The sequence below is a fragment of the Danio rerio genome, chromosome 25, assembly GCF_049306965.1.
Source record: "Danio rerio strain Tuebingen ecotype United States chromosome 25, GRCz12tu, whole genome shotgun sequence".
Classification (NCBI taxonomy): domain Eukaryota; kingdom Metazoa; phylum Chordata; class Actinopteri; order Cypriniformes; family Danionidae; genus Danio; species Danio rerio.
The window spans coordinates 37,960,027-37,982,522 of NC_133200.1; the positions used below are offsets into that span (position 1 = coordinate 37,960,027).

At 39.4% G+C, this 22,496-nt stretch overlaps 1 protein-coding gene across 17 annotated transcripts in view; it reads left to right on the plus strand.

Moving 5' to 3' along the window:
• Positions 1-22,496, plus strand: part of ano3 (anoctamin 3) — a 123,315-nt gene that overhangs the window by 36,099 nt on the left and 64,720 nt on the right. For 10 of the 17 annotated variants that reach the window (XR_012400525.1, XR_012400523.1, XR_012400527.1 and 7 more), the window contains exon 2: positions 21,695-21,898. Coding sequence is in view for 12 of the 17 variants with exons in the window: in XM_073943384.1 (XP_073799485.1) it covers positions 21,695-21,898 (204 nt within the window). In the remaining 5 variants the exon portion in view is untranslated. Of the gene's footprint in view, positions 1-21,691; positions 21,899-22,496 lie in introns of all 17 variants that reach the window. The other 7 variants (XR_012400526.1, XM_073943389.1, XM_073943392.1 and 4 more) reach the window with 1 other exon arrangement.

Sequence of the window (22,496 nt, forward strand, 5' to 3'; positions counted from 1 at the left end):
TCTTGAGGTAACTCACTTGATTGCTTCTCTACAAGTTTTCTTATGGCTGAAAAGGGCTTTTAGCAGAGCTCTGCAGAGATTGTAACAGTGGCTAAAAACTTATCTGCATTATTAATAAGCTATTCATACTGTCTTCTCTGGATATAAAGTGATTTGAATGACAATGTAATGGAATTTCTTACACATACCAATAGTCCAAACCCAGTAAATTCACAATCCATCGCATTATTTTGGGCAATTTCATGCGCTGCCACAGTAATTACACGTATCCCCTTTAAGCCTAATGACAGTGGTGTGTATTTATAGTGTCACTTCACATCCTCACGACTCGCAGAGGCTCTGTCGCGGTCATAAGCTATCGATCTAAAAGCGGATATACAGATTATTGCCAGCGTTAAAGCCCTTTAATGACCCGCAGTTAATTATTTAGGACTCTTGCGGCTTGTCAGGACACAAGCGCAGCTATTGAAAGCATCTTCAGGTGTTTGGTGTAAAAAGTGCTGTTGTGTTTATTACAGTAAGCTGTTGTTTATCGAGTTCTGGTACATTTTTTACACTGTCTGGCCCTGTTGGCTCACAATCTGTGAAGTTCTACACTGAACTAAAGTCTTTTTGTATTAAACAGGCTGTGATGGTCTTTGCTTTCCTGTTGGGATGTGCTGAAGTGTACTGAGACTTGGTTTTGTCTTAGTATTTGAATGTGAATGTATTGATGGATCTCGTGTGGGCTTTGAACCAACAACCACCTACCTGTATACAGCTAGACTATATAGAGTTTATATCTATTAATAATCACAGCTGTGGCGAAATCGATTCACCATAGATTCTGGTCTTACCAAAATACATCGCTGTTCTTTCTTGAATTGATTTAGTGCTTAGTTTTTAACAGCAGAAGGCGCTCTCTAGGTAATTTTTTTAACTGTAGATGGCCCTGAAGGCTTGTTTGTAACAGCAGATGGTGCTCTAGGTTAGTTTTTAACAGCAGACGATGCTCTAAGCTACTTTATAACAGTAGATGTCGCTCTAGGCTAGTTTTTAATAGTAGAGGGCTTTGTAGCCTAGTTAACAGCAGATGGCGCTCTAACCTAGAGCACCATCTGGTGTTAAAAACTAACCTAGTTTCAACAGCAGACAGCGCTCTAGACTAGTTTATAACAACAGATGGCACTCTAGACTAGTTTGTAACAACAAACGGCGCTCTAGACTAGTTTCTAACAACAGACGACGCTCTAGGCTAGTTTATAACAACAGATGGTGCTCTAGGCTAGTTTTTAACAGCTGATGGCGCTCTAAGCTATTTTTAGCAGCAGATGGCGCTCTAGGTTAGTCTTAACAGCAGATGGCGCTCTAGGTTAGTCTTAACAGCAGACGGTGCTCTAGATTAGTCTTAACAGCAGATGGCGCTCTAGGTTAGTCTTAACAGCAGATGGCGCTCTAGGTTTGTCTTAACAGCAGACAGCACTCTAGGTTAGTCTTAACAGCAGATGGCGCTGTAGGTTAGTCTTAACAGCAGACGGCGCTCTAGGTTAGTCTTAACAGCAGACGGCGCTCTAGGTTAGTCTTAACAGTAGATGGCGCTCTAGGTTAGTCTTAACAGCAGATGGTGCTCTAGGCTAGTTTATAACAGCAGATGGCGCTCTAGGCTAGTTTATAACAGCAGATAGCGGTCTAGGTTATTCTTAACAGCAGATGGCGCTCTAGGCTAGTTTTTAACAGTAGATGGCACTATAGGCTAGTTTATAACCACAGATGGCACTCTTGACTATTTTTTTTAGCAGCAGACGGCACTCTAGGCTAGTTTATAACAGCAGACAATGCTCTAGGCTAGTTTATAATAACAGATGTCGCTCTAGGCTAGTTTTAACTGATGCATCTACAGAAGAGGCAAGCTTTAAACAGAAAAGGTCTCTTGAAACTCTTTGGTCATTATGAGAGAAATGCTAATGGTCTAATCCTATTAAGTGATCTATGCTAAGCTAAGCTAGAAGTGCTGGAAGCCAGACACAAAGATTGACTGAATTAATGAAATATTTAAATCGAGCTGTTAAACTCTACGCAGATGTGCCTATTTTTAAAGAAAGGTGAAGTGTTTGAACTTCCTTTTTAAGAAAGTTTCCTTGTTTGAGCACCTTCAGCAAACCACTTTTGCCGGTTTAAATCAAAGTTTCCCTCAGCAGGGTTCTTCACTTGTACATCACAGAGCAGGCCTGAAGCTCTCACTGATGTCTGAATAAAATAAACCCCAGCCATCCACTGACCCTTGAACCTCTGCGGTCTCCAAGTGCTCAAAGCCAACACAAGCACCAGCAGACAATCGTCAGTCCACCCCTCTCCTGTTTGGGCGCTTTCTCCAGCTGAGATGTTTGACACATCTGTCCAACAGTTTGCTCGTGCATCGCCCTTGATCTAAGCGTGATGTGTGGAGACTGCAGAGGAAAGGAGAGTTGCGCAGGAGAAAGGAACAGGAAGGTGAGAGATCAGATGTGATGGGAATAGAGAGAGAGTCTTTGATGTCCAGGCCTCTTCCAGAAGAGTGGATTGTATATTCAGCCATGTCCACATCAAAGTGTGTTTGGCCACAGACTCCTTTACCAGCATAGCTCAGCACATTACTGCAGGATAATGCATTTCGACTGATGCGCTCCAGGCTAAGCATTGCGTTTTTGTGTTGGTAATGGATGTTACGCTGATTAAGGCTCTCGTCATGCAATTGCGTAATTAATGAGAAAAAATCTGCAGTTTAGCATTTAATTGTGAAAGCCTGAGGTGAATTCTGGGTTAATTATAATGGGAAGATGTGTGACAGACGGCTGGGGATGTGCAGAAAATGGACTTGAATCATGTTAGGTTCATATCAGATAGATTTGTAGGTTATGTTTGCGCATCAACAGTGTTCACATTTTAATGTATATTTGTGAGTTTCCATGAACATAATTTTGTTGCTTTTTAGGGTTGTATGATATTGCTATTTATATATTGCAATAAGAATATGCACTCACCGGCCACTTTATTAGGTACTAGTACTGGGTTGGACCCCATTTGCCTTCAGAACTGCCTTAACCCTTTATGGCAGAGATTCAACAAGGTACTGGGAATATTCCCCAGAGATTTCGCTCCATGATAGCATCACGCACATCCATGATGCCAATCTCCCGTTCCACCACATCCCAAAGCTGCTCTATTGGATTGAGATCTGGTGACTGTGGAGGCCATTTGAGTACAGTGAACTCATTGTCATGTTCTTTATGACACGGAGCCTTATAATATTTTGAGGTACTATAAAAGCAGCGCAGAACACATTAGTTCACCTTAAACGCGTCCCCATTGCTTGATACACACAGGGTGTACAGCAATACACAATTATCTTTACAAATGAAAAGAGTTAAGAGATTAAAATATTACAAAAAATATTATTTTCTACATGAATATAAAAACCACTGCTTTCATGGCTTTACATTTTTTGGGGGAGGGGGGGGGGGCTTTTTTTTAGTTTATTCATGACTTGCTTTTGTATTGTTGTTGTTGTTATTATTATTATTATTATTATTTATTTTCTGCATATTTATATTTGTTTTATTAAAAACAAGCTTAGATTTGTCCACCTGTCAAGGTTTTGGATCATATTAGAACTGAATTTAGAAATAGTTGACAATTCTTTGTGCTTAACAATCAAAATTAATTATGTAGACTAATGGATGTCTGTGCGTACAACACCGTTTCCTTATCCACGAAAGAGAGAGAGAGTGAAAGTGAAAGGAAAGAGGCTGAATGGAGGAGGCTCGTTCTTTATCAGTGCGCTGCAGATGCTCTGTTTAACCATTTTCTTCGCTAGTGAAGTGTTCAGCTTCTACACTTACAAAGTCCACCATGTAAATAGCAAATGCCGCAACACTTAAAGGGAATGGGAGATAATTGATTGGTTTATTCTCTGATTGGTTTATTCTCAAAACACATCTATAACTCATTAACAAAATAACCTCAACCCTGTTAGACCATGTGCCATGGCGCAGAGCTTTTTTTTTCTATCCTTAAAATAGCAAAAGTGGATTCAGACATGCCCTTAATGCTTTTGTGCCCTGTGCTTTAGATTTTGTGCCTAGATCAATAAAATAGAGCCCAAAGAAAGATTAATTGTAATTTTACAATGTAGACTCTACAGTAATATTTTACATTTGTTTATTGTTATTCTGCCTGCTAGACTCCCATATAGCCATACAATTCTATGCATTTCATTTGCATCTTTTGTCAACGCTATAGTGATTTGGTTTCAGGAGTTCGCCCTTAGCTGTCCCAGGAGAGAGCCCTGAGCTCGTGAGATCCTCGAGCCCGGGGCTCCCTCCCGTGGCAGAGCGAGAGGGGAGTCTGAGCTCAGGGAGTCTCTGTGCATTTGCGGGAGACTCCCGGAACTTCCAGGAGACTTGTTAAACTTGATATTCAGACATCCCAACTATACTGAGACGCGATCCAGTGGTACATCCTTGATAAACTGTCCGATGTGCACTGCTCACTGAACTCAAACGAGCACATTACAGTGCGTGTGTGGTCATGTGATGTGCGTTTGTAGTGGACGGAGGACTGTTCAGAAATGCTAGGTAAAACACGGTGTGGATGTGGATCATTTTCGTTCTGAAATGCCATTTTAATACTAGGACGTATTAGTGTAAACGGGGCTTGAGTGTGTATTTTTCGCAAGCGGGTTTGCGACGGGGGCGGAGGATTGGCGATATCATCTCAGCAACATGTCTATTGGCCATCGCCGATAGACTAAGGCATTATCGTATATATATAAGCCCAAACCTATCGTGCTCTTCATGAAATTAGTTGATAAATAAACTTCACTTATTTTTATTTATAGAGCTGTTCTTTTCATCTGCTGAAAGTATACTGAATATCGCAAGAAAAAAAATATCGCAATGTCTTTTTTTTTTTTTTTTTTTTTTCCCTATTATCATGCGTTCCTAACGCCTTTTATAAAGTGAACCAGGCCCAGATGAACATGCAGATTTGTAATTATGGTTCATAACAAAGCAAATGATCAACAGGTCTAAAAAATACAATGGACTGATTATAAAACATTCATCCTGATTCCAGGACGTTGCACAGCATTGAACCACTCAGATTAAAACTGGCAATTTCAGTCAGCTGTTGCTATTTATAAATGCTGTGAGTATCAGTCACCGGTACAGCACAGTCTGTAGCATCTCCGAGTTGCGTTAAATCTGATGAAAACTGGGATCTGACAAATAAATATTCAAACAGCGTTCACAGATGACCAATGAGGACAAGAGGAACATGACCAACCTGTGCCACGCAATCAATTCACAAGTCAAAAATAGCTACTGTTCTGTCATCTTCACGCTATTGAAGGCTTGGCGGAGCGTCCAAATCAAATCCAACCTGCACAATAACGGAAAGCAATAAACCGAAATCTGCCTCTGTGGTGCTGATCATTTGTATGCCTCAAAGCTGAATATGTGCAACAAAACCCTCAGAGCCTCTTTGGAAACAAAAATTGGAAGTCATAATGTGACCATGGCTGGCTGTCTGCACAGCTAATACAAACTTTTGATAATGTGTTTGGGAGTGAAAGTGTTGGAAAATAATATTGGCTTATTTCCAATGCTACAGTACAGTATTGTGAGGGGCGACTCTGATCAGGCTTGTGTGTCCACTGCCAGTGTACACCAAAAAAATCAATGCCAGTCAACTCCAATATACTTTTAGTTTTGTTTTAAAATTCACAGTTGTAATCCTGATAGTATTTCCTTTTGGTGTGTCTCGGCCCTCCATCACAATAGAGAAGAAAAGACTATCGCAATTAATGCACCTACTCCAAAATGGACACACAAGATGAACTGTATGGAGCCGGATTGTTCTCAAAAACACAACTTATAAACGCGTCAATCCAATTCGTTAATCCAAAACACAACTCAATGCACAAATTCAATTCGTAAATCCAAAACACAATACATAAATGCGCAAAACCAATTTGAAAATCCAAAACACAATACATAAATGCGCAAATACGATTCGTAAATCCTAAACACAACTCAATGCACAAATTCAATTCGTAAATCCAAAACACAATACATAAATGCGCAAAACCAATTTGAAAATCCAAAACACAATACATAAATGCGCAAATACGATTCGTAAATCCTAAACACAACTCATAAATACACAAATCCAATTCGGAATTTAAAACACAACACCTTAATACACAAACCCAATTCGTAAGTTCAAAACACAACTTATAAATACATGAATCCAATTAGAAATTTAAAGCACAACTCATAAATATGCAAATCCAATTCGTAAATCCAAAACACAATACATAAATGCGCAAATTCAATTCGCAAATCCAAAACACTACATAAATGCGCAAATCCAATTCGGAAATCCAAAACGCAATACATAAATGCGCAAATTCAATTCGTAAATCCAAAACACAATACATAAATGCGCAAATCCAATTCGGAAATCCAAAACACAATACATAAATGCGCAAATCCAATTCGGAAATCCAAAACACAACACATAAATGCGCAAATACGATTTGTAAATCCAAAAAACCAACTTATAAATGCGCAAATCCAATTCGGAATTTAAAACACAACTCATAAGTACACAAATCCAATTCGTAAATCCGAAACGCAATCCATAAATGCATAAATTCAAAACACAATTGAAAAATGCAGAAATCTAATCGGTCATTCAATATACAAATCTAACTTGTACATATAAATACATTAATCCAATTAGTAACTCAAAACACAATTCATAATTATGCAAATCTAATTTGTAAATTCAAAACACAATTCGTAATTACATTAAATTTGTAAATTTAAAAAAGGTATAAATAAAAACACAATTTGTGATTTCAAAACACAATTCGTATATGCACAAATCAGATTAGTAATTACACAAACAGTTCATAAATGCAAAAATACAATTCAGAAATCCAAAACAATTCGTAAATAGACAAATATTATTAGTAAATTCAAAACATGATACATAAATACACAAATCCAGTTTGTAAGCAGTTCATAAATACACAAATTTAGTTAATTTGGTAGTTAATTTTCCAGTTTACTTGATAATTCACAAGAAGTATGTAAATTGTGTGCATGTATGAATGTTATGTTGTTTTTGAGACTGATCTGGCTCCATATTCAATTGCATCCAGAACGGTGTCGTCTACAGCTCATGGACGTGCGTTTCTGGCTGTGTGATATTGGCGTTCAGATCTTTTGCAGCACAAACAGATTGGCCAGACACGAGGACTTCCTGAGCCACGGGCAAACCTCCAAATAAATGCTGAGATAGTGGGAGGATGATGTACAAACAGCTCTGCTTTCGTGATTGTTGTATAGGCGCTCATGCATTTTGACTATGGGATTAATGCACAGCACAGGTGTGGTTTTAAATAGGTTTTCTGGGTCTCTAAAAACAGAGGGCCCAGTTTGTGCCTTCTCCACAGGGGAGCTGCGAGTTTCTCTTTTTCTGTGTCAAAGTGTGTGTGTTTGTTTGTGTGTGTGTGTTGCACGATATCCCGAGCGCCACAGACTTGCCACCTGTCACATTGCATAACGCACAGATGGAGACGAAAATTATACACTCAGACATCCAGACACTGATAGATTGATTATTTAAACTACCTGCGACCTTTGCTTAATGATCAAATTTGGCAGGCGCTTTTCTGAAGAGATAAACATATCTGACTATGGAAAATATTAGCGTATTAAAATCGACTATTAGTAACGTGTTTGAGTAAAGTGTCATAGTTTTATTTCTGTAAACAAATGTCATTTCTTCCCAATTAAAAGTGAAAATATTGTTTTTTAGAGTCTTTTTTTGCATAAAAATAACAAAGAATGGATTTGATCATATTTTCTCATCATGGGTAGCTCTGATGAGTGATGTTTTAATCTCCTGTCTTCGCGTTTGATGGCATCACTGGCTGATTTGTGTAATTCGTAATCTCTGCAAACGTGCCATCTGCTGCCAACTACACACTTTAAGAGGTAGTTCACCCAATGAAAATGTACTCCCTGTTTACTCTCCCTTACATCATTCCAAACCTTTGAGAGTTTTTTTTTTAATTCTTCTGTCGAACACAAAAGAAGATACTTTGAAGAATGCTGGAAACCTGTAACCATTGTCTTTTATAGTATGATAAACAAATACTGTGAAAGTCAATGGTTACTGGTTTTCCAGCATTCTTCGATATATTGTCTTTTGCAGGGGCATCCTCAAGTGTAAACTCTGGCCACCCCATTTTGATTTAGTTGTTGATTTTATTCATTTTAATGCACTTTCACAATATTTCAATACATAAATAAATTAATTAATTAATAAAATGCAGCCACTGAATTATTGTGGATTGATCAGCATCACTGATGTAGCTGATTCACTGAGATTACACATTTTTTATTAAGAAACTATTATTTTGAAATATAGAAGTTGTGTTTTATCTGATTGAAAATCCAAAATAAAATAAAAGAAAGAAATGGATGCATTTTGAAATCAGCTTTTCAGAATTTAGATTATTTTGCGACGCCACTATTTTGCTGGTTGACTCTAAAGCGCCAACAATCTGGTTTTGTGGGTGTATTTTGCAAAAAGGTACATCAAGAATATGTTTTAATATATTGTGGCTCAAAAAGGAACATGGATAGATGTTATTAGTTGTCTGTATAGTAAGTGTGTGTGTAGTAATTAGAGGTGTGAACCTATACTGGTCTCACAGTTCGTTTACGATTATACACACTGATAAACAAGGGCTAAATGAATGAATTACAACCTTTAACCTGATCTGAATGCATAGTTCTTAGAACTATACTCTCATTACAGCATAATAATCAAGGAACTTTGCTGCTGTGTCATGGCTGCAGCAGGATATTACACAGAGCCTGAAAATAGTGCATTGCTAATATTATTACACCTGCTGCAGTCGTGGCACCGCAGCAAACGTTCCTTGATTATTACGCTGGAATGAGAGTTTAGTTCCTAACCATATCGACCTAGTAAAGAACAACTATTCATTTTCTGTCACTTTTTGTACAGGATGAACTACAGAAGAGTCGAGCTTTGAATAGGAACTTTTTTTTTTTGTTTGTGGGATGCTAATTGTAGTGGCACACCTTTCGTGCAAATCCTTATGTACCATCTTTTGCACCTTCAATTCCAACAACCAGTATTTGCAAAAACGCGAATAAGACCAAATCTTCTTTTAAAAAAGGTTTACTGAACAAATGCAAGCAAAAATACAAAGTTACAATAGACTCGATCAGCTCGGTCACAAAAACTGTGTTGCTTCCAACATCCATAACTGCAATCTGCCTTAAACGTATGAACTAATGACCTCATGACGTATTACTGTTGGAAGCCAAAATACCAAAGTAACGGTTTTTAAATTATATCAATAATTAAATTATGCATTTTATATAACACAATCACAATGAATTCTTAATATATTTAACTATCAATTTTTATCATGTTTTAACCTTAACTAAATTATTATCACTAATGAATTATGCATAACTGGCTCTTACACTAATGATCTAATCCGATTCCATAGATATATACACTAGATATCGCATAGGGACCCTGAGCATGCGTGAATAGCGCCGCCACATTGGTACAGGGCTCCCAGGACAAATGTCATTCAACCGCACTAGACAAGACAGTGTTATTACGTGAAGATGCAGGACTTTAGCGCTGTCTACGGGTGTAGTAACAAGCAAACAAAGAAAACCAAGCACAAAGGCAGAACATGTCATAGGTAAGATTAAGTTTTTTACATTTTGTATGTTCTGAACTTTGGTGCTAATCAGGTAACGTTATTGATGATAACAGTCACTTACTGCATTCACCATACGGCAAAGCAGCTCCAACTCGCACTAAACACTCGGCTTATGCTAGTTTTGTTGAATAAAATCAGCAAACAATGCAAAAGAAATATGACAACGAGATGCTGCGCTGCCAGAAACTTGTATTATTGTCGGCTAACGTTAGTGAAAGAGTCGTTCGGGGGATTCATTCACAAACGAGTCGCTCCCTCCGTCAGTATGAGCAGTGAAAGCAGGAGAGGAGCTGTGTTTCAGCACATGATTAGATCAAATTTAACAGGGAGGGTGAAGAGTACATTTCTGTACACACAAACACAAGCTTTTAGTCAGGAATGCCCGTGCGGTCACTGATCCATCAATGTAGAAAAGTGATGTAAAATTAAAATGTTCATAATTAAAAAAAAAAATGTGCATACTAACATTTAGGAAAACTCCCGATCATAGATATATGTGTATATGTGTATATCTCTGGCTTTGGATGGCCACAGTCCTCCACTGTACCTTGGTCCCGCATTCATTTCAAAGGTGCGCTACCCTGTAGCAAGATGGCGGCACTATTGACGCATTCCTTCCAATAGACAACAACAGGGTAGGCGACATCTAATGTGTATATCTATGATCCGATTCAATTATCTATGCTAAGCTAAAAGCGCCCAACCCGGTGATCGGCTGAATGGAATTAAACATGGTAAAACTCCATTATAAGCAAGTAAAATAAAGTGTTTCTTTAAGCCTGGAAACTGGTGGAAATTAAATGTATTATTCCCACAATAATTCACTTATTCTGCTCATACAGAGCGAGTATTTGTGCTGTAAATCTCCGAAATCTTCAAAAGTTCGGATCCTCTTCAGTGTCCAGACTCTTCTAATAGTCCTGTAAACACAGGGGTGTATTTCCCCCTCGTCCCGCTCCGCCTCTGCTCTATAAAAAGCCTGTGTTTGTGGGGCAGGCGATGTGAATGTGAGCGCTGAGGGGAAGCAGAGATGAATTATGCAAAGATCTGAGATGCAGAAGACTGTTAAAAACCCACTGACCTGATTTCCTGCAGCTCCAGCGCGCTTTTACTTTCCTCTAAATACCCTCTTTGTGCTCTCAGATGTTTTTATTCTCTCTTATTTCTCTGGTGACAGTAGAATCGGATCAAATCAGGCTCTCAAATCTGACTCTACATACAGAAAATCAACAATAATCCTGAAACATGTTTTCATTGCACTCATTCATTCATTTTTTTCTTGTCGGCTTAGTCCCTTTATTAATCCGGGGTCGCCACGGCGGAATGAACCGCCAACTTATCCAGCAAGTTTTTACGCAGCGGATGCCCTTCCAGCTGCTTCAATGCACTCACATGACTATTATATGCAAGTTAATAGCTTGTCTGAGACTACTATATCATGTAGATTTCATTATGTTCAGCACCATTTCTCATTTTTAGGGAACATTTGATCGCTGACTATTTTTAGAACTCATTGACAAACTTTTTAAACCACTAACAGAGGTGACACAACCAAAAATGAAGTGCTAAAATCAAATGACTAGTTATTGAAACCAACATATAAAAGCATACGAGTATTTCTAATGTGTGTCTGGCGCATTAGGACAGCACGAGTGTGTCCTACAGGTGGTTTGTCAAGCCCACTCACCTGCATGGAGCACACTCACTGAGTTATGTGATGAATTGTGTGTATGCTTTACTAAACAGATAGGTCTTTAATCTAGTTTTGAATTGGGAGAGTGTGTCTGAGCCTCAAACATTATAGGCTATTCCAGAGTTTAGGAGCCATGAATGAGAAGGCTCGACCTCCTTTAGTGGACTTTGCTATTCTGGGTTCTACCAGGAGCCCTGAGTTTTGAGATCTTAAAGAGCGAGTTGGGTTGTAGCGAGACAGGAGGTTGGTTAGATAAACAGGTGCTCGATTATTTAAAGATGTATAGGTAAGAAGTAATATTTTAAATTCAATATGGAACTTAACAGGCAGCCAGTGTAGGGAGGAGAAAATTGGGCTGATATGATCATATTTCCTAGCCCTGGTAAGAACTCTGCCAGCTGCATTTCGTACTAGCTGACGTTTATTAATAGAGGATGCTGGGCAGCCAGCAAACAGAGCGTTAAAGTAATCCAGCCTAGAGGTCATAATAGCATGGACTAGCTTTTCTGCATCTGAGATGGATAGCATACTTCATAACTTAGCAATATTTCTCAGATGAAAGAAGGTGTTTTTGTGACGTGGTTTTCGAGAGTTAAGCTGCTGTCTAATATGACACCCAGATCTTCTACAGTAGAGCTTGAGTTGTGAGATCTGCTGTGTTCAGGATTTAGGCCCAACAAGTAATACTTGTGTTTTGTCTGAAATTAAGAGAAGAAAATTGTTGGTCATCCAGTCTTTAACATCTTTAACACACTCGGTTAGCTTAGACCAGTGGTACGTTTACCACTAGTGGTACGCGGACTTACTTCTAGTGGTACGCGGTGGAATCACTGAGTAAAGAAAAAATGAATACAATTTAAATCATTTGATGCGTACAATAACACAGATGTGATCAGAATAGGCTGTTCTCTTTAAGCCTACTGTCAAAGCACTGTGCTTGGAATGTTTACTTTAGTGCATCGAGTCATCAGCTGCAAAAAATCAATCCGAATGAGGCAGAACTAGAGAAAGAGGTTCGTGGTTCTTGCAGAGCAGATACGCGCTAGAGCAGTGGTCCCCAACCCTCGGGCCACAGACCGGCACCGGTCTATAGATCAATTAGTACCGAACGATCTGAACGATCATTTATTTTGAAAATTCTTTTATTTTGAAAAATGACGGTATTCTCTTGTTTCATCTTAGTCACTTGAGCATCAAAATTTAACCCACAGGTTAGCAAATTGAGTAGGAACTGCAGCACGACGCGCATGCATTTTCAAGGCGTGCCCAGTTGAAAACATCTTAATTTTTCAGAATGCCACTCCACGAGTCGTGTGATCAAGTTGTCAAATTGTATAAATATGAATATGCCTCTTTTTCGAACTGTGCAGTGCTGTGGCTGCTTAATTTGGCCAACTACGCTACTTTATTTCAATACTGGTCATTTCGATGGTACTTGCAGAGACACTTTTTTTTTGAGGTGGTACTTGGTGAAAAAAAGTTTGAGAACAAGCTTAGACTGTTCAGATGTCTCATCAGACACAACATGTATTTATTTTTATACCTAAAATTACAAACAAGACAGAAAATGTTTCAAAAACGGGGCGTCACGGTGGCGCAGTGGGTAGCACTGCAAGAAGGTTGCTGGTTTGAGCCCCGGCTGGGTCAGTTGGCATTTCTTTGTGGAGTTTGCATGTTCTCCCCGTGTTGGCAATGTGCTCCAGTTTACCCCCACAGTCTAAAATGCATGTACTATAGGGGAATTGTGAAAATTGTCCGTAGTGTATGAGTGTGTGTGGATGTTTCCCAGTGATGGGTTGCAGCTGGAAGGGCAACCGCTGCATAAAACTTGCTGGATAAGTTGGCGTTTATTTCCACTGTGGCGACACCTGATTAATAAAGGGACTAAGCGGAAAAGAAAATGAATGAATGGAGTAACTATGATAATAAGCTACACACACACACACACACACACACACACACACACACACACACACACACACACACACACATCTGCAGGAAAACACTGTCTTGTGTGTATAAAATGAACCGGAGAGTGTTTGAAACTCAGTCTAGCAGCTGTGGGATTACAGCACACACAGGCAGATCTGTATCTGTAGTACTGCACGCTTCAGGGCTGAAACTGAAAATCAAACTGTCCAGGTTGCACGTGTGTACACACACACACACACACAGATAATCTCCTTCACAGTGTAGTATTGGCTTTTCCTGTTTAAATCCAGCACTGCAGGTGTGTGTGTGTCCTCTGGCGCAGACCAACAGTGTGTGTTTTGTGGACACGATCCTCACACTTTCAATAGCAGGTGGTGAAAGCGCATCACAACACAACACGCATACACACAACACATGTGCACGCAACATACTCAGCACAAGCACACGCATGTATGTGTAAGAGTGTGTGTGTGTTGTGTGCATGCTCAGAATACAATACACACGAATTCGCACAACTCGCAACCAAACATCACACTCGCACAACCCGTATGACAAGCATCACTCACAACACAGGCACAAGCACACAGCATAACTAAACACACAACACATGAATACACACCACACACAAACACACACAACACATGCACAAATTATGGAAAAGCACACAAAACGTGCACACACAGCACTCATACACAGCTCATACAGTACATGCAAGCAGATAGCACACAATGCACACACACACGCGTGTACACAGCATGCTCAATGCACACACATACACACTAAATATATACACAACACAAGCAAACATACATGATCATACACACACACATGCTCAAAACACTCTGCAACAAATCTCACAGTCTGCACAGTCTCACACACACACAGCACAAACACAACATAAGCACAGATGTGGACACACAACACTCACACCAAGAGTACACACACACACACACAGCAAATACACAAGACAAACATGCAAGTACATACACACACGCCCGCCCCCACTGACACACACACACACACACACACACACACACACACACACACACACACACTCCAGCTCTTTCATCTCTGGTATCTGTAGTGTTGTCTATATTGAGCGCTGCTTCAGTCTCCTCTGTTTAATTCTCTCCTTCACATGTCAAACTCGTCCAGGATTACATCCCTCTTCCCGGCAGAGCAGTATGAGCTCAGATTAAATCAGGATTGCACGTCAAATAAGCCTTTATATATTTATAGAAACCTACACAATGAGTTGAGGAGAGCCAGCTGCTCCTGCATCTGCACGCGGGGTTACTCAACTCTGCGTTTACATCACAGCACCACAAGTGCAGCTCTGTTGACAGGTGTCATGTACCGACGACAACTGTGTTGAAACGTATTCCCGAAATGTGAGTTATTTGTATTCTCCATGTATGAAACCGTAAAGGGCAACATGGTGACTCAGTGGTTAGCACTGTCGCCTCACAGCAAGAAGGCCACTGGTTCGAGTCATGGCTTTCTGTGTGGAGTTTGCATGTTCTCCCCATGTTGGCATGGTATTTTTTTGGGGTGTTTCGGTTTTCCCCACAGTTCAAACACATGCACTAAAGGCATACCTGCCAGCCCTGCTAAAAAATCCAGCTTAAACCAGCCTAGGCTGGTTGGCTGGTTTTAGCTGGTTGACCAGGCTGGTTTTAGAGGGGTTTTGGCCACTTCCAGGCTGGTTTCCAGCCATTTTCAGCCTGGTCTTAGCTGGTCAGGCTGGAAAATGACCAGCTAAATCCAGCTAAAACCAGCTTGACCAGCCTGGTTTAAGCTGGACATAGCTGGTTTTGGCTGGGCTCCCAGCCTGCTAGGCTGGTCAAGCTGGTTTTAGCTGGTCATCTCCCAGCCTATCCAGCTAAGACCAGGCTGGAAATGGCTGGAAACCAGCCTGGAAGTGGCCAAAACCCCTCTAAAACCAGCCTGGTCAACCAGCCAAAACCAGCCAAACAGCCTAGGCTGGTTTAAGCTGGATTTTTCAGCAGGGAGCTCTCTCGTTTTTTCCAGGAGTGTCCTGTATTTCATACCCATCTCCTGTTTTGTGCTGTGTTCCGGAAAACTCCTGTAATTTCACATCCCTTAGATTTTGGATACTATACCCATCTCTGAAATAACAACCCAGCGTTGGGTCAAATATTGACAAACCCAACATTTGGTTAGTTAAAGTCGTTAAGAAGTGTACCTGGCTTTAAAGGTGCAGTATTTAAATTTGACACCCAGTGGTTGAACTTGGTATTGCACACCTGGATCTAAACAATCACAAGCGCAGGTTGCCTGAAATAAACTGTAAAATTATAGATTTTTTACAGTGTGTGTGTGTGTGTGTGTGTGTGTGTGTGTATATATATATATATATATATATGTATGTATGTATGTATGTATGTATGTATGTATGTATGTATACACACACACACACACACACACACACACACACACACATACATACATACATACATACATACATACATACATACATACATACATACATATATATATATATATATATATGTGTGTGTGTGTGTGTGTGTGTGTATATATATATATATATATATATATATATATATATATATATATATATGTATGTATGTATGTATGTATGTATGTATGTATGTATGTATGTATGTATGTATACACACACACACACACACACACACACACACACACACACACACACATATATATATGTATGTATGTATGTATGTATGTATGTATGTGTGTGTGTGTGTGTGTGTGTGTATGTGTGTATATATATATATATATATATATATATATATATATACACACACACACACACACACACACACACACACACACACACATACATATATATATATATATATATATATATATATATATATATATATATATATATATATATTTGTTTTTCTCTGATTCATCTCTAGCGATTTAAAGAAAAATTAAGTTGTGAGCTCCACAAAACATTGCGTCATTTGCTTGATCTCGAGTTAAATCCAGCGATAGCGGAATCTGAAAACCCTGAAGGCTCTGATGATGCTCTATTGGCCACAGTGCTGATGTTTACCGAGTGTTTTCTCCATCTGCTGTGATTCTCCATCACTGTGAGCTGCAGATAAGGATTCTGCTGGAGTCTCCTGCTATACTCGCTGCTGTTATTGTGGAGTCGTGCATGTTTGTCTCTGCAGACTCTAATACACTGATATTACACATAGAGAAGCATTCACTACAGCAGGGAAAACCAGAGATCTGCATTTGAAGCATTTCTCATTATGATCAGTTATGAAGGCGACACTGCAGGCAAGCATTGTCAAGCGTATCAGTTTCGAGAGCTATCGCAACTTGACTGATTTTCGAGGCCTTGTTTTGCTGTGGTAAATCTGTACAGTGGGAAACTATGCTGTGCAAAAACATTATAATGTGTTGTTTAGCAGCAGACGATCAATCATAATGTGCCTCAGCGCTTAACTCAATAAATATTCATGTGTTTTCTAGAGTCTGGGAAACTTTCATGCTGTGTTCAATGGAAAATCTCAAGTCTAGGATTAATTACCAACTTGAAGATGATTTTGAAGTAATAAAAGGAGATGAGGGATGATATTTATTTCTCTCTCTTTATGGGGTAGATTCATACTTTTTTGTGCGTTTGCAATGTGCTGCAGATTAACATATATATTATATAATAACTTTAATATATATAACTTTCCAGTCTTAGCCTGTTTGACTGCATATAATTGCAAAGAACTCCATCATTTCCATTGAGTAATGATGCTTTGAGCAGAAAAAATAGAAGATGGCATGCTGTATTCACCATATTTCAACATGTATTTCAGCTCCTAATTCTTTAGCTTTATTGTGAATTATTGTTATTTAAATGTGTTTGAAACCTCTGATGTTGGTCTGGAAAATGGGGTCGGACATTTAAAAGTACAATAAAAATACATTTATATACAGTGCATGCGGGGAGTATTGATAGCGCTTCACTTTATCCACATGTTTTTATGTTCAAGCCTTATTCTAAAATGGATTAATTTAATTTATTTCCTCAACATTCTACACACAATCCCCCATAATGACAATTGTGAACAGAGTTTTTGAAATTGTTGCAAATTTATTTAAAATAAAAACCATGTAAATCACATGTACATCAGTATTCACAGCATTTGGCTGAAGCTCTACACTGAGCTCAGGTTCATTCTGTTTCTACTGATCATTCTTGAGATGTTTCAGCAGCTTCATTGGAGTTCACCTGTACTCAATTCAATTGATTGGACATGATCTGAAAAGGCTACACCTGTCTATATAAGGGCCCAGGGTTGACAGTGCATGTCAAAGCACAAACCAAGCATGAAGACAAAGGAATTGTCTGTAGACCTCCAATACTGGGTTGTCTGGAGGCACAAGTCTGGGGAAGGTGACAGAAACATTTCTGCTGCTCTGAAAGTTCCACTGAGCACAGCGGCCTCCATCATCCATAAGTGGAAGATGTTTAACCACCAGGACTGTTCCTAGAGCTGGCCGGCCATCTAACCTGAGTGATCGGGGGAGAATAGCATTAATCAGGGAGGTGATCAATAACCCGATGGTCACTCTGTCTGAGATCCAGCGTTCTTCTGTGGAGAGAGGAGAACCTTAGAGAAGGACAACCATCTGTGCAGCAATCCACCAATCAGGCATCTGTATGGTAGAGTGGCCAGACGGAAGACACTCCCCGCTTGGAGTTTGCCAAAAGGCATCTGAAGGACTCTCAGACCATCAGAAACTAAACTCTCTGCTCTGATGAGACTCAAACTGAACTCTTTGGAGTGAACGCCAGGCGTTACGTTTGGAGGAAAGCAGGCAGCGATCATCACCAGGCTAATAGCATCCCTACAGTGAAGCACGGTGGTGGCAGCGTCATGCTGTGGGGATGTGTTTCAGCAGCAGGAGCTGGAAGACTAGTCAGGACAGAGGGAAAGATGAATGCAGCGATGTACAGAGACATCCTGAATGAAGACCTGCTTCAGAGTGCTCTTGACTGTGGCGACGGTTCATCTTCCAGCAGGACAATGACCCAAAGCACACCGCCAAAATATCAATGGAGTGGCTTCACAACAACTCAGTGAATCTCCTTGAGTGGCCCAGCCAGAGCCCAGACCTAAATCCTTTTGAACATCTATGGGGATATCTGAAAATGGCTGAACACCGTCGCTTCCCATCCAACCTGATAGAGCTTGAGAGATACTGCAAAGAGGACTGGAAAATTCCCAAAGACAGGTCAAGCTCGTGGCATCATATTCAGAAAGACTTGAGGCTGTAATCGCTGCCAAAGGTGCATCAACAAAGCATTGAGCAAAGGCTGTGAATACTGATGTACATGTGATTTTACAGCTTATGGGGAATTGTGTGTAGAATGTTGAGGAAATCAATGAATTGAATCCGTTTTAGAATAAGGCTGGAACATAAACGAATGCGGAAAAAGTGCTATCAATACTCTCCGGATGCACTGTATATTATGTTTTGTTAGTTTAGTGGCTAATTCATATAAATTTCTACGAGTTCAGTCATACGAAAATGTGTGATATTAAAAATGAGGCTTGGCACCCAGCCCCACTGCCAAACCCAACCGTCATTGAGGATGAGCAAATCATACCAAATTGTACAAATGAGATTGTATGCTTTTATACGATTTAGCCACTAATTTAAAAAGTTACGAATTGCTGTGGGATAGCACTGGCATGTGATACAAGTTACATGGACAACTGAGTCATATCAGCTTTCTTCAGTAATCCTACAAAGGGATTCGATATTTTAAAAAACTTTGGGCTCTCTCTTTCAGTGTGCTTCCCTCTCTGAATCATTGCCTGTTTCTTCACGCTAGCTGTATTTAGCAGGTTAGCTGTGGGTTAGGAGCGCTTAGATTAATGCAGCCATCGCAGGCAAGGTCACGACGAGAGGAAAATCCACTCAATCTGTGCGCAGTGGAGTGGGGAAGACCAGGCGCTTTTTTTCCTCCAGCAGATGATGGAGCAAATCAGCTTTTCAGCGGATGAGCGTTTACCGTGACCTTGAGGAAGACGCTCATACTGTCGTCACGTTGAGGATTGGGTTTTAATTGCAGTCATTTATCCAGATGTGATGGCAGATGACGGATGATTCTGTCACGGAGGCTTTTCTGGCTTTGTTATTGTTTTTTCAGTTCATTTACTGTACTGTACTGCACTCTGGCAGCTTTAATATGGAGTAAATAAGATTCTTTTAGTTATTACAATTGCTGTTTGAACACTTCACCTATATGCTATATAGCTCTGTTTATATATACTAACTTTAGGCCTGTTATGATATCTATTTTTTTGTTGTAGGATATACGGCACCAAGATATACTGTGCCAAATGATTTTATTGTCATTTTAAGACTATTTTTAGCCACTAATATATGTGCCTAATGCATGTACACTCCTCCAAACATTTTAGCAACTTTATAATTAGGCATTGTAATCAGAAAGTGAAATCACATATCATAAACAAATAATAATAAACAAATAATAATAAATGTTAACAAAAAAAATGACACTGACAACTCTGATAGAGATGATGCACAATTAGCTAAAATGCTGCTAGATTTGTTTTTGTTTTTTTAATGTATGGGCAATATATATATATATATATATATGAAAAATGATTAAGGTCATGCCCATGTGTTGTGCGATAAGGGGATATATTGATTATTAAAAATAAAATTAATAGAATAGAGATGAGTTTTGACACGTCACAATAGGAGTCCTTGAACTAAAATGATTTTAAAATATGTTGAAAATCTGTCCATCAACCTATCCATCCCTCCTTCCATCCATCTACGGTTCTATCCATCCATCAATCCACCTAGCCAACTTCCCATCCATCCATCTATCTACCTAGCCACCTATCCATCCATCTATACATCCTTTCATCTATCGTTCTGTCCATCCATCTATATGTCTATTTATCCATCCATCCATCCATCCATTGTTCTATCCATCCATCTATCTACCTAGCCACCTATCCATCTATCGCTCCATCCATCCATTCATCCATCTATCCAATAATCCATCCATCCATCTACCTAGCCACCTATCCATCCATACATCCTTCCATCTATCGTTCTGTACATCCATCTATATCTGTCTATTTATCCATCCATTTATCAATCCATCTATCTATCCATCCATCCATCCATCCATCCACCCTAATATCTGTCTATTATTATATCTATCTCTAGCATATCTATCTCTAGTGTTGTATGTCTCTAGTTACAGTATATGTTTCTGGTTAATTATATTACACATTCATAAAATATGTATTTAGGTTTTTACTGTATTTTCAGAAACAATTTAAATTATGGTTTGATTTGTTTCATGATAAGGAATTGAGCGTTATTAATACAGCATTTCTTAATCTGTTATAGTCTCGTTAAATCCTGTTCATTCATAGTGTCGTATAACTTTATATTTAAAAATAGCAAATGTAGAAATAAACAGCATGAACTGCTAAATCTAGTTTAAAATGTTTTCATTATACAGAAAATACAAGCAAAATGAAAACTGAAAACAAATTAGATGGTTAATAAATAAGCAATAGCATCTCAATGAGCTTACGATAAACCTGATTAATTGAAATGACTATCAGTTAACACCATAGCGTCTCCTCACACTGCTTTTCGTGACATTAAAAAAACAAACCGTGTCCATCCATGTGATTTTGAAATGTAGTTATTCAATCTGTTATCCTAAGATGACCTTGTGAGTCAATAGAGACTGATTCAGCTTCCAGGAGTTGTTTCATTAGGTAAATGTAGTGCACTGGTTATCCTCAATGTGATCATTAAAGCTTTTGATAACGTAAGTGAGTCTTACTGCTGCTGTATTACATTACAGTCTATTTGGATCAGATTCAGATTACAGCTGGGGACAAAACTGGTATGTGTGAGTGTGTTTATGTGTATACCTTGCAATCCAGACCAAATGTCCCCACAAGTATAGCAATACCAGTACATTTTGACCTTGTGGGGACATTTGTTTGCTCCCTGTGAGGGAAAACGGCTCCTAAATTACACAGAATTAAGTATTTTAAAAATGTAGAAATGCAGAATGTTTTATGTGAGGGTTGTGTTTTATCATCATAGTTATGGGAAGACCCCATAAAGATAGCTTTACAAGTGTGTGTGTGTGTGTGTGTGTGTGTTTATTATGACTGGCAAATTATTAATTGCAACCAATAAAAGTGTGTGTGTTGTTTGTGTCTCAGCAGGAATGCACACCAGCATCAGTGAGATCTTGAAGGAGAAAACGCTCAAGTCGTCTCGCCGCAGTTTGCCGTGTTTGGCTCAGAGTCAAACGCATCCTGAAAACCTCAACCACTTCCTGTCTGTGCCTCTGAGTCCTGGACCCAAATCATACACACACAGCAGCAGCGTCAGTGCCTCCTGCACACACATCACACCTCCGGCCACAGGTGAGCACTAATCAGACTAGCCTCACACTGCTTTATCTAATGGTATTACGCGGCTGCCTGGAATACTCGTTTCTGATTGGTCAGTTGCAACAATCCGTGGTAGGTTATTCCCAGATAACAACCGCTAAATAATGCAGGCTCATTGCAATCAAACTTGCAATCACTTTGACCATCAGAGAATACGTTCACGCTTATATTTACATGCTCTTTTTATGCGTCTGCTTGTTTGTTGATTTTTGACTGTTTGGCACCATCTTGTGAGTAAATAATACAAAGGTTTGCCAATGCTTTATTCAGCTAGTTAGTTTCAGTTAGCTTTGCGTTTTTGACTGTTTGGCGCCATCTAGTGTCTGAATAATGCGCAGGTTAGTGTATACTCCATCAGCTGTTTTCGTTTCTGTCAGCTTTGCATTTTTAACTGTTTGGCGCCATCTAGTGTCTGAATAATGCGCAGGTTAGTGTATACTCCATCAGCTGTTTCTGTCAGCTTTGTGTTTTGACTGTTTAGTGCCATCTAGTGTCTGAATAATGCGCAGGTTAGTGTATACTCCATCAGCTGTTTCTGTCAGCTTTGTGTTTTGACTGTTTAGTGCCATCT